Raw genomic sequence first — 13,958 nt, forward strand, 5'->3', positions numbered from 1 at the left:
ATATAAAGATTCCATGATAAGACATTTACTGGAATATTCTAGAATACACAAAAACGTTGTAATTTTTCGGCCTATTTATGAATCGTTTTCAAATAAACGCTAGATTATCGATAGTATATGTGTACGTATGCACGCTATAGAGGCGATCTGAAAAATCGATTCTCTTATTTCCTCATCAGCGATCGCGCACATACAGACACACCACACATAGGTCAAACGCTGAGATCTCAGCGAATACAACTCTGATTATCCCAAGACTGGTAAAATAGATTCCTTACCTCAGATCAGATGTTCTCCAAAAAGATCATTCCAATTCCTGATATCGATCACGCTTATTGATTGAGTATTGGCTGCTGTAAATATATATTCCAGGCCGATTCCCGTCCCGCGATGACTTCCATGTTGATCAGACTTCTTGCGACCTGCAGTTACACAGGGATAGACGATAGGGGGCGCTTTTTTCCATTCTGAGTTCCTGTAGGGGCTGCTGTACCAACGGGAGACTCGGTTGATGAAATATGATTTCAGATCGCTAATAAAACAATAAAACGATATTTGTCGTCATCGGCACTCAGTGGGGGGGCTAATAAAACGAGATATGTCGTCCGTGGCACTGAAAGTGTTAACTAGGGCCCTATCATGAAATCCGTTTTATATTTTCCTGTTTTCGGAACAGTATATCTGCAAACAGTGCCAGTGCAGTTCAATGTTCAGTGCCAGTTCAGTTATGAGGTTTCTTTTTTTCAATTCAGTTCAGTTCAATGCAATTCAACTGCCAGTGCAGTGCAATAACTAAATAATAATTAAATAGTTAAACCTGTAAAATTGTATTTCTTTCAAAGAGATGTCCTTTAATGGTTCATGCTTCTCCCTATCTCTGGCTGACATCACCATTGTGATACATGATGGTTAGGCCTTTGTGTTTTCCTCAGTGAGGGATTCTCTTTTGATGGTCAGCAGCGTTTTGTACTTGCTCAAGCTTTAAATATCAACATTATCTGGCCATCCTCAGTAATACTATCAAACTCCTCTGACCTCATCTGGTCTTTCCAAAGACCAGAGTTGAGATGGGCGCGCACGCAGACTTAATGATTTTAGAATATCATTAAGTCAACTATCCAGTTAATTTTTATAGTAACGTTTGGCTACTTTAAGGAAACAGAGAGACTGTGACTCGTTACGTGCGGCGCTCGTTAGTGACTTGCGGAGCGTGCATTGCGCTCCGTTGTCTCAGAATGGATTTGGTAGCTTTTTTCTACGTCTCCGTAGACCGTGCCACCGTTTTAACGTCGTAGTGAAGATTGATTTATATGAAAAACCGATTTATGTATAATTTAGCTAGCTCGCTTACGTTCATGGGATTAAAGAGAGCTTGCATGTTTTTTAATAATTATTATAAAAACAAATATATTTAAGCTTTCAGAAGGGGCGGGGCAACAATGACTGACTACTACTATTATAATCTACCATACAATGTTTAACAATGACTAGTACTATTATAATCTACCATACAATGTTCCCCCTATGTTCCTGCTCTCTCAGACCACTACCTCATCAAATTTCAAATTGATCGGACGGTTTCTCGACCAGACAGTGTAGAATCCTACATGAGCCGTCGTATTAACGCCTCAACTGTCTCAACTCTAGTTAACTGCCTACCAGACACCCTCTCTCCCTTCCTCTCTTACTCTGGCCCCCTTGATCTCTTTACAGACAAACTTAACGCCGCCCTTCGTAGCACGCTCGACATTGTCGCTCCCCTTAAGCCTAAAATTAAACGTGCTCCCCAAAAACAAACTCCCTGGTTTACGGAGGAAACACGCTGCTTTAAAAAGGCTTGTCGCAAACTTGAACATAAAATGGCGTTCGACCAAACTCAAAGTATTCCGCCTAGTTTACGACTTTACGTAACTACAAAAAGGCACTCTCATTTGCCAAAACCTCATATTTTTCCAGGCTCATTAACACTTTGAGCGCCACGCCTGGTTTTCCTTTTTACCGGCTGAATGCCACCATCGGCGCCAATGTTAACGTTAATATCGCCTAATCTATGTTTTAAATTATGGCTATGTGTCTAATCTGCCCATCGCATTATCAAAGACTATTTTCCAGTCAGTGCTGTCAAGGCAGATTGTTTTTTTATCGCGTCGTTTCCGTTTCAGAGCAGTTAGAAAAGCCCCCGTTTTGATATAAAAAAACAGCTCATTCTGGAGCATTCTATGAAAATCGTCTTTTAGTGGAATATTCCACAACGTTGATATTCGTCTGCCTTTTTATGAATCGTTTTCAAATAAACGCTAGATGATCAATATTATACGTGCACGCAAGCACATTACGGCCGCGCACGGATAATCGCCTCGTTGATTTCCTCTCGGACTTTTACAGTGAAACCGAAAGAAGACATTTCACAAAACAGCCTATATCTTCATCAAACTTACTCTGATTATCCTAACATAACATAACATAGAGTCCTTACCTGACATCAGATGGTATCCAACTGGTATATTCCAATTCCTGATCACCATTCGAAAAAATCGATACGTGTATGGATCCAACGCGATACTGTAGAACTCCATGATCAGCGGGGATCTGAGGTTCCAGAATGAACTGTGGTAACCCCGGCTGGATCAGTGGACTGGAAAATGTCTGTTTTTTTCCCATTCATTTTCATTGAGTCCATTCCAAAATCACTTATGTCATCTGGGAGACGACAGGGGGCGCTTTTTTCCACAGTGATCGCCGGCGCCGCTCGGCTATACTCGGGTAGGCTCAGGTGATGCAATAATTTTTCAGATCGCGTATAAAAAAAAAAAAAAAAAAATCAGAGAAATCTCGTGAGTGGCTTTCAACCACCTATAAAAAAACACGAGAAATCTCGTGAGTGGCACGGAAAGAGTTAATGAAAACAAAAACAACTCAGTTTCTGTTTGACACAGTTGCAAAACTTACTCAGAAACAACCAAGTGCCCTAAACCATGCATTCTCGGCTAACAAATTCATTAAATTATTTACCAAGAAAATGTACCTCATGAAATGATGAAAATGTTGCCTTACTCATCAGAGTCCCTCCCAACCTCTGATGGGCCTTCCCCCTGACTTTGAATGCAGCCATACGCTATGCTGCCTTGAAAACGTCTCACTTAGTGCCCTCTCTAAATTGGTTGGCGCGGCTAAACCCCCAACCTGTCTGTTTGACCCTCTTCCAGCAACTAATCAAAAAACTCTTCCCAACTCTAGGCCCTGCCCTACTCAATATCTTCAACACCTCCTCGTTTACTGGCGTGGTGCCCCTGGCCTTTAAATCAGCAGTCATTAAACCACTACTTAAAAAACCGAACCTCGACCCTCTAATCTTGAAAAATTACAGACCCATCTCCAATCTTCCGTTCCTATCCAAAGTGTTAGAACGGATCGTCGCAACGCAACTTACTGACCATTTATCAAACAATCTTAATGAATCTTTTCAATCTGGCTTTGGAGCCTTACACTCCACCGAAACGGCGGTTACCAAAGTCACAAATTACTTACTGCTCTCTCTTGACTCAAACCTCACTTCTGTGCTCTTATTGCTTGATCTCAGTACAGCCTTTGACACTATCGATCACTCGATTCTTCTAGGTCGGCTTGAGAATCATGTTGGCATTCGGGGTCACGCACTTGATTGGGTTAAATCTTATTTAACTGATAGAACACACTGCATGGTCTAAAATGATTTAACATCTGAGACCCTCCCAGTGCAATGTGGTGTCCCACAAGGCTCCGTCCTGGGCCCTTTGCTATTTACATGCTACCACTCTGCAATATACGCAAATTTGGCATAAACTTTCATTTTTACGCTGATGACACCCAATTATATATACCTATTAAGCCAAATGATTCCTCCCAATTACAAAACCTTGAAGCCTGCTTGCTTGCCGTCAAAAAGTGGATGTCGCAAAACTTTCTACTCCTTAATGCAGATAAAACTGAGATGTTAATTGTTGGCCCCCCAAACCATAGAGGCCTGTTTCAGGACATCTCCCTCAACTTTGATACTTGTCATGTATCCCAGAGCTCCACCATAAAAAACTTCTGAGTCATTTGATTCCTCCCTCTCATTTAATGCACATATAAAAAGTCACCAAAATTGCCTTCCATCTTCGTAATATCGCAAAAATTTGCACCATTTTAACTCTGGCTGATGCTGAAACCCTGATTCATGCTTTTGTCTCATCACGTCTGGACTACTGTAATGGACTTTTTTCAAGCCTACCTAATTCAAGCATCAAAAATCTTCAACTTGTGCAAAATGCGGCTGCACGGATACTAACTAGAACTAGAAAATGTTATCACATCACACCAGTTTTGTCTGCCCTACACTGGCTTCCTATTCAAGCCCGATCTGACTTTAAAGTGCTACTCCTCACCTACAAAACTTTAAATGGGCTTGCACCGCTCTATCTATCCGATGTCATCTCCCGATACTCGCCCGCTCGTGCTCTGCACTCACAAAATGCAGGACTTCTATCGATTCCTAGGGTTAAAAAGAAAACCGCCGGCCACAGAGCCTTTGTCTACCGCGCTCCCTACCGGTGGAACAAATTACCTGCCGTCGTCAAGGGCGCCTGCTCTGTCGAAGCTTTTAAATCCCTGCTTAAGAGCCATCTTTTCTCTCTCTCCTTCAACCTACCCTGATCTCACCTGGTTGGGGACTGACCTTTAGATTAATCTGTCTAGTTTAGTTAGGATGTCTATTTTCTCCCATGTCTGCAGACATGGGAGAAACTTTTGGCCTCCGTCTCGGCCGGTCCCATGGAATGGCTTCGTGCCGCCTTCTGTCTGGCCTGCAGTGCTGAAACTTCCGAGTGGCTCCCACGGGGCGTGCGGCCCTGGGCTGTTGTCTCGTATTTCACCCTGTGTCCATACGCTTGCAGTGGTTCTATCTATTGCTCTATTTCACAATTTTCTTGTATACTGTGGTTCTGCTGTCGCCATGTGTGCATGTGCTCGCTGCATGTATCTGTTGCTCCATCTCCGCCCACTACAAACATGGGAACTCATTTAACCCTCTTTGCGCCGCCCCTGTGCCTCAAATAGATCCGCTATCAGCTCCATCTTTAATCTTTCAAAATGTTCAGTTGCTATCGCTATCAGCTCTATCTTTAATTTTTCATTCAGTTGCTATTGCATGCACTCATCTGTGTTTCACTACACACATGAGTGCATGCTTACCAACTGTCAGTCTGCAACACTACTATCATCTAAGAAGGGAGATCCCCCCTTGAATGGCCCTTCTAAGGTTTCTCTCCTCCACACTGCCTGTGGTGCATTTTTTCCTATCGTTAGGTTTTAGTGAGTTTTTCCTTACCTTCGCGTGGGGTATGTCTGGGAGTGTTTGCATTCATTCATTTATTTTGCATTTATTTAAAATGTGTTGGACCTTATGGTGTTCTTGTTTTGTTCTTGACTTATTGTTATGTTTCTTCTTGACTTGTTTAAAGACGTGTCCGGCTCATGGGGACATTAACGTGTGTTGTCGGGCCTTACAAATAAATTTGATTTGATTTAACAATGACTAGTCCTATTATAATCTACCATAGCGTTGTATGGTAGCCTGGTGAGAGGAAACAGCACAGTGTTATTTTTAAATAGGGCCTAAGGAAAAATTATTATTATGCTACAATAATGATCACCCGAAGCCAAGTGTTCACCATGGAACAATTCGTTTTAATGTGCGAAATAAAGTTTTCAATATCTTCTGTGTTTTAGACTTTTATTTAGAAAAAAACCCAGACTGGAAGCTGGCTTGGCCTCTTGCGTTTGGTTGTAAAGGTACTCACGGAGAGGCTGTAGTAGCGTTATTATGTTTCTGGCGATAAGAGACCATGGAAACTGTGCAGGTGGTAAAGTCCGCTTGACTGAGATCTGGATTTTATTTTATTTTATTTATGGATTAAAAACACACAACAAGGATCCAAACTTTAAAGGATAACATGAGAAAGAGTAAGACCCTTATTTTCCGTCATGGTCCCAGGGCTGTTAGGCCACACAAAAAACATGACAATGACACAAAACATACATTTAAAACATTAGAAGTCTAACCTATAGCTACAATTTTATATCACACAATAACTAAAAACTGAAACCCATTCAAAGTATAGGGGGCTATTCCTCTATTCTGTCCATGAGCCACTTCCTGACCCTTCTCTTGAAGCTGTGGAGGCTCAAGCTCTGCTTGATGGGGATAGGCAGCTTGTATGATGTGTGGAGACGTGTGATCTGCTGGACTGTACTGTTGGAATATGTTCTCAGGGGGCGGCGCCTTGCTGCTCTGCGGCTCCTGACTGGGCAGGATGATTACACCGTTAACGTGTGTTAGCGATACATTGTTAAACGGCACTCTTACAAACCATTAACACTGCTGGTGATGGATATTCCCGGGTGAGGAGCAGGATCATAAAGTGTGCGATTTCATTTCATGAATGGATAGAGTTACGTGGCTGGATTAAAGAAAAGCATCAGTGAATGGTTTCCTAATCTTTTCCTCCCTGCCTGCCAGCATTATATATACGTGAGTTTTAGAAACCTTTGTGGTGGAGAAATAAACTGAAAACAGGTCAGATATCACTTGAATGCCACTTGTCAGCCTTGTTGTATAAACGGGTGTTCCAATCGTACCTCGGGACAGATGTAGTCTAATGTTACATTGAAAAACTTAATAATAAGTCTATTGCACATTTGTACAGCAGTTACCAAAGTCTGTGTCTTCAGCCTAATGTTAACAGTTGTTTAGATTATCATCAGGAGTCAATCACACACACACAGATATTTTCATTAAAAGTCAAAGTGTCCCTCAAATGATCTGATCTGGCCGTTCCGACGGCCATGTTGCTACTAGCTGAGACGGCATGCTTTCAGCAGAGCTGCAGCTATCGATTACTTTAGTGAGGAATCAGATAAGAAATAACTTTTGCTTTAAAGAGCAATAGTAAATATAGAAAAAATAGACCGGTGGGGTGTTGGGCCTGGGGGGGGGGGGGGGATGTCTGTATTGTCTCATGTCTTTTGTGTTGTTTTTATTTTTTACTTGGCATCTTGTATTTATTAGTTAGGTTTTGGTCTGTATTTATTATTTATTATTATCTTGTCATTATTATTATTATTATTGTTGTTGTTGAGTTAAATGAAAATAAAAAATAAAAATAATTGATAAAATAAAAAATAAGACCGGTCTTCAAATATGGGTTTATTACTATGGTTAATTTCTTGAGCAACTTGGATATGTTAACATAATAACTAGTCATAGTCACCATATTGATTTACGTTCTTAACCAGCCATTACATTATTAGCCATTATTCCATGGCGTTTTAACATTCGCCGAAATGCTTGATTGTGATTGGTCAATAGCCCCCGACAGCGTGAATTATTTTTCGATAACCACTGATGATTATTGTTTTTCGCAGCTGGAGTAATCAAGCCCCACTGACACACACTGTTTCAGTGCAATTAGACACACCTGCCGGGCTGCCGGCGATAATAATAATCACTTTATTTGGGCTGACGGAGCCACAGAACAACTGCGTCTGCATTTGATCTCGTCTTGTCGATTTTGTAAAATTAATTAGGTATATTGTTAGTAAGTTAGCCATGTAATAAGCGGGATAATGTATAGCTATACTCGGTCATCATCGCAAAATAATTGACCTTCACGGATGTTTAAAACACCTCGCCGAGGCGGCTCGGTATTTTAAACTCTGTGTCGGTAAATTATTTTGCGACGATGACCTCGTAGCTATACATTATCCCTTACTTATTGTAGTATGGAGTGAATGATGTGTGTAGTATGGAGTGAATGATGTGTGTAGTATGGAGTGAATGATATGTGTACTATGGAATGAATGATATGTGTATTATGGAATGAATGATATGTGTAGTATGGAATGAATGATATGTGTACTATGAAATGAATGATATGTGTAGTATGGAATGAATGATGTATAGTATGGAATGAATGATATGTGTACTATGGAATGAATGATATGTGTAGTATGGAATGAATGATATGTGTAGTATGGAATGAATGATATGTGTACTATGGCGTGAATGATATGCGTACTATGGAATGAATGATATGCGTACTATGGAATGAATGATATGTGTAGTATGGAATGAATGATATGTGTAGTATGGAATGAATGATATGCGTACTATGGAATGAATGATATGTGTACTATGGAATGAATGATGTGTAGTACTATGGAGTGAATGATATGTCGATGTGTAGTATGGACGGATGAATATGTATCGCAGTTGTCCTGTATTATAACTGCATTGATCAGGAGTAGCACTCCTAATTTCATTGCATTATGTCATCCCCACCTGTCTGAAGAAGTCCACCATCATCCCTGTACCCAAAAAATCTACGCCCGCTTGCCTCAACGACTACCGCCCTGTAGCCCTCACCTCCATAGCCATGAAGTGCTTTGAGAAGCTAGTGAAGGGCTACATCTGTTCCTCCCTCCCCATCAACCTGGACCCTCTGCAATTTGCATATCGCCCCAACAGGTCCACGGAGGACGCCATAGCCCATGTGCTGCACACAGCAGCATCACACCTGGACAAGAGGCAGGGGAACTATGTGAGAATGCTGTTCATCGACTACAGCTCAGCATTCAATACCATAGTCCCCTCCAAACTCATAGCCAAGCTCAGGGAACTGGGCTTGAACTATGACCTCTGCCAGTGGGTCTTGGACTTCCTGACGGGCAGACCCCAGGTGGTAAGAGCAGGCAACTGCACCTCCTCATCCATCACGCTCAACATAGGGGCCCCCCAGGGCTGTGTTCTGAGCCCCCTCCTCTACTCCCTGTACACACATGACTGCGTAGCACAGCGGAACAACACCACCATCATCAAATTTGCTGATGACACAGTAGTGGTGGGCCTGATCTCTGCCAACGACGAAAGGGCCTACCTGGAAGAGGTAGAGAACCTGTCACAGTGGTGTCAGGAGAACTGCCTCTCCCTGAACGTCAGCAAAACAAAAGAGATGATTGTGGACTTCAGGAGGCCGGGGGTCAAGGACTACAGCCCCCTCAGCATCGACGGGGCACCGGTTGAGAGAGTGAACAGTTTCAAGTACCTCGGAGCCCACATATCCGAGGACTTGACACGGACCACACACATTGACAGTGTTGTGAAGAAGGCACGACAAGGCCTCTACTTCCTCAGGCGCCTAAGGAAGTTCCAAGTCAGTCAGAAGATCCTTAGGAACTTCTACTCATGTACAATAGAGAGCATCCTGACCGGCAACATCACCTCCTGGTTTGGGAATAGCACTGCACAAGACCGTAGCAGACTACAAAGAGTGACACGTTCAGCCGAACGCACAATTGGAGGGGGGCTTCCCACCCTCCAGAACATTTACAACAAGCGGTGCAAGGGGAAGGCTAAGAGAAGCGATACCGGAGTCTTAAGGCGAGCACAGAAAGACTCAGAAGAAGCTTCTATCCCCAGGCCATCAGGCTGCTAAACGAACAATAAACACTATGCAACAACCATCAAATGCACACAGCACACACACCCACACACTCACTCAAACAAACAACACACTGCAGCACCCACTCTCCACATTTTAGATCACACAAACACACTTTATATTTATTGATAAAGGATTTGCACTACAACTCGTACACCTACTGTAAATTGTACCTAAATTGCACCTCATCCCATTTCTGCCTTGCACTATATAGTATTGTATATTAGTACACTGCACAGTATTGTATATTATATGGTAACTCAGTTACGTCTATTCTGCATCGAACATTGTACATATGTCTAAACTGAACACTGTGACCTCATTTTTTTCACTTCTAATTTTACTATGTTATTTTATTTCATACTTATCTTGTCTTGCACAGTCTCTGGAGCGTAACAGTAAGAAGCATTTTGTATAAAAGTATTCTGTACTTCTGTATGACAACTATTAAAGAAACTTGAAACTTGACAATAAAGCTTTCTATTCCACCCGTGCTCATACTTTACGAATAAAGCAGTCTTATATAAAGTTACACTTTCATTAGCATATAAATGGGGTACACAATGACATTACCGTGACTTTGTGTATGGAGTCTCCAAGCTAAACGGTGACTGCTAACGATAATGATAGTTTGTAAAGCGTCCCACCTATGCTCATCAATCGGTCGACCTCTATTCACGACTTGTGAATAAGGGAATGCAGAAACTCAGTATTGTGTGTATGCCATTTATAATTAGTCTTTGTCTTTAAAATCCAATTGTGGATTTTACGGTGTTTTTTGTTGTGGATCTATTGTCATGTTTCTTCTTGATCTGTGAAGCAATCCGTTGTTATTTTGGGCTATACAAATACATTCGATTTGTGACTGTATTCTGTCTCAAAATGTGTTTTTACTTGGCCTTGCTTCACCAGGTGCACCGCTTGAGAACCACCGCACTAGAACCTTCCTCCACACCGCTCGAGAACCAAAGCACTAGAACCTTCCTCCACACCGCTTGAGAACCACCGCACTAGAACCTTCCTCCACAGCGCTTGAGAACCAAAGCACTAGAACCTTCCTCGACACCGCTTGAGAACCAAAGCACTAGAACCTTCCTCCACACCGCTTGAGAACCACCGCACTGGAACCTTCCTCCACGGCACTCGAGAACCACCGCACTAGAACCTTCCTCCACGCCGCTTGTCCCGAGGGAAGCAACGGTCACGACCGGAGGATCAAGAAAAGAGGACGGGCCAGAGATGGATCAATTACACACCTGCCGGCAGAGTCACGAGTATAAATATCCTGGCTTGTGGCTCGATGAGAAATTTTCATTTAAGTTCATCATTCATTTAAGTGGATATTCTTGCTTCCCAGCTGTGCCCGGAAATTGGCTTCCTGTGCAGAAATAGATCCAGCTTTCCTGGGATTAGTAGAAAGAGGATCGTTGAAGCCGTTTTCTTATCTAGTAGTCTTGGGACTATGGTAATGAGATTTATTTGACATGCTGCAGCTTCAACTCTTAAACCGCTGGACTCTGTCCACCATTCTGCCCTGAGATGCATTACTGGTGACCCCTATGATGCCGACCACTGTGTTCTTTATGAAAAGGGTGGGTGCCCTTCTCTGGTTGAAAGGCGTAACCATCATTGGTATTGGTTTATTTCGAAACTGTTGGAATGGAATTTTGGAACCTATTCTACGCATTCAAATGGTAAATGGTGCATTTATATAACGCAGTTTATATGCATTTATATTCACACACCAACAGCGGAGGCAACCATGCAAGGTGACAACCTGCTCATCGGGAGCGTTTAGGAGTCAAGTGTCTTGCTCAAGAGACACTTCGACACACTGCCCGGGAGGAACGGTAATCGAACCGGGAACCTTCCGATTACCAGACGACCGCTCTACCTTCTGAGCCACTGTCACACTAGTTGATTCTTAGGGCTCCTCCAGTTTGCTCTGAACTAGGAAAAACAGCTTTTTCCTTTGATGCTTCCAACACCTGGAATGCCTTCTGACTGACTCTGAAGCTGAAGGTTCTTCTTTCTTCTGCTGCATTTAAAAGCATGATCTTATTTATTGTGCCTATACATATGAATCTACAGTTAACCGTGTCTCGTTTTGTAAGCTTGTCGCTGTAAATGAGGGTATGAGCTACACTATGAACGTAACGTGCAATAATGTTAATGTTACTCACTCTTGTGTCTTGTATATATATCTTCTACAATTTTTTTATTATTAACACTTTGAATGCCCATCACGAGAATTCTCGTTTTATTTTTTTTATTAGCAATCTGAATTCATATTTCATCAACCTAGTCTACCGTTGGTAAACCTGCCCCGCCAGGCGCTCAGATGTGGAAAAAAGCACCCCCTATCGTCTCCCAGGTGGTAATGCACCATTTTGGATTGGACTCAATGAAAATGGATGAGAAAAAAAAAACTCCGGAATCCACATTTTACTTCTCACGCATGTAACCGGAGCGTATCAGATTCATTCTGGACCCTCAGCACAGCATGTAATATGTGTTTTACAGTATACGCGTGGGATCAATAAAAGGATCGATTTTTGGAATGGCGATCAGGAATTGGAATAATCCATTTGGATACCATCTGATCTCAGGTAAGGAATCTATTTTACCAGTCTTAGGATAATCAGACCTGTTTTCACGGAGATATAAGCTTTTCCCCTATAATGTGATATGGCTGTTTGACTGTAAGAGCGATCAGGAACTGAGAGAATCGATTTTCTGCTCGCGGCACCAGCGTGCACACGTACACATATACTATCGATAATCTAGCGTTTATTTGAAAACGATTCATAAATAGGCCGAAAAATTACAACGTTCTAGAATATTACAGTACATGGCGATTATCATGGAATCTTTTTTCCCCCTTGAAAACGAGGGCTTTTCAAAATGCTATAAAACGGAAATGAACCGATAAAAAAACAACCCGCTTCGACAATGTTGACTGGAAAATGAGTCATTGATAAGCGACGGGCAGATTAGACACATAGCCATAATTTAAAACATAGATTAGGCGATATTAACGTTAACATTGAAGTGGATGATGGGCATTCAAGCACTAAATGTGCGCCCCCTGCTGGGCACTGAAAGTGTTAAAGATCCTAATTTTTAGCATTCGGTTGTATTTAAGTTGTTCCATTCTATTGTGCGATCTGTGTGATTTTGTGTGAAGGGCGGACGAGCAAAGTAAGGTTTTCATTGTACAGCAAACTGTCTGTTTAACTGTGCACATGACACTAAATAATCTTGAATCTTGAGGGGTGTCTTAAAAGAACATTCAGTAGAAAGCTATCTGGCTGCACGTTAGCCTAGCTTAGCACAATGAATGAAAGCGGACATGGCAGGTCTCACCGTGTTGCACTTGGTGCCGCAGACCACCTGGCGGTGGTTGAGCCACTGCGAGGCGAACACCTTGTTGAGGCGCCCCAGTGAGAACTCCCTCTCCCTCAGGATGCCCGGCAGCCTCCCCGCCGCAAAGCCCCGCAGGCTCCGCTGGAGGCGCCACTCGTGCTGCAGCTGGGGCCGGAACTCACGGCCCTGCAGGGCGAACACCACGGAGCGCCGGCTGCGCCACCACTGCTGCGCGTGGCGCGATGACGACGCCGACGAGGAGCCGCGGCTCCGCTTGTGTGCCGACTGACACCAGCCCACCTGGAGGGAGAGAGAGAACATCCATGAAACATAAAACCTATGCTTTGTGTTGACATTGTATTGACATCTACATTAGGGATGCCCCGATCACGTTTTTTGCCACCGATAACGGATCTTCTATGAGCCATATCGGCCGATACACTGCCGGTTTTGGTTGTTAGAGATTCAAAAAAAATCTAAATAAATCTAACCCTAACTACTAACCTTACTGTCGATGCATCGATTTGAATATGTTAGAATAGTTTTTTTTGTGCGTCTTGTTTTTATTGACCTATAGTCCATTCATGCTGAGTGAATCAGTTCCCCCAGCCACATTTGTGTATTCAAAAATGTTTGGGTAATTAACTGATAGAAAATTATTCGAAAATGTATCGAATCGTGGTCAAATGAAGAGATTTCATGATGCATTGAATCGTTGCCTGAAGAATCGTAATCGAATCGAAGTGAGGTAGAATCGTAACACCCCTAGCTGATAAGAGTTGTTCCCTTCCTGATGACTTGTTGTACATAACTTGTAAGTCGCTTTGGATAAAAGAGTAGTCAACTAAATGACTAAATGTAAATACCCATCGTTAAATTAATAAACTGTATGCCTCACTGTGTGGAAGAGACTGGGATCATTCTTTTGCGCAAGGCAACATCAGGCTTGACTTAAAACATTACTTTCCTAACTTAGTGAAACTAAATGTAACAAATTAACACAGATATAAATGTACTGAATTGTTATTTCTTATTTTATTTCTTATTATATTATAAAAAAAATAAAATACCCGA

General features: G+C 42.3%; 1 protein-coding gene across 1 annotated transcript in view; it reads right to left on the bottom strand.

Moving 5' to 3' along the window:
• Positions 1-13,958, bottom strand: part of dcaf12 (DDB1 and CUL4 associated factor 12) — a 49,553-nt gene that overhangs the window by 19,713 nt on the left and 15,882 nt on the right. Inside the window, exon 2 of the mRNA XM_084316760.1 lies at positions 12,885-13,184. Coding sequence (XP_084172886.1) covers positions 12,885-13,184 — 300 coding nt within the window. The remainder of the gene's footprint in view (positions 1-12,884; positions 13,185-13,958) is intronic.

The sequence above is a fragment of the Notolepis coatsorum genome (assembly GCF_963971535.1).
Source record: "Notolepis coatsorum genome assembly, chromosome: 6".
Classification (NCBI taxonomy): domain Eukaryota; kingdom Metazoa; phylum Chordata; class Actinopteri; order Aulopiformes; family Paralepididae; genus Notolepis; species Notolepis coatsorum.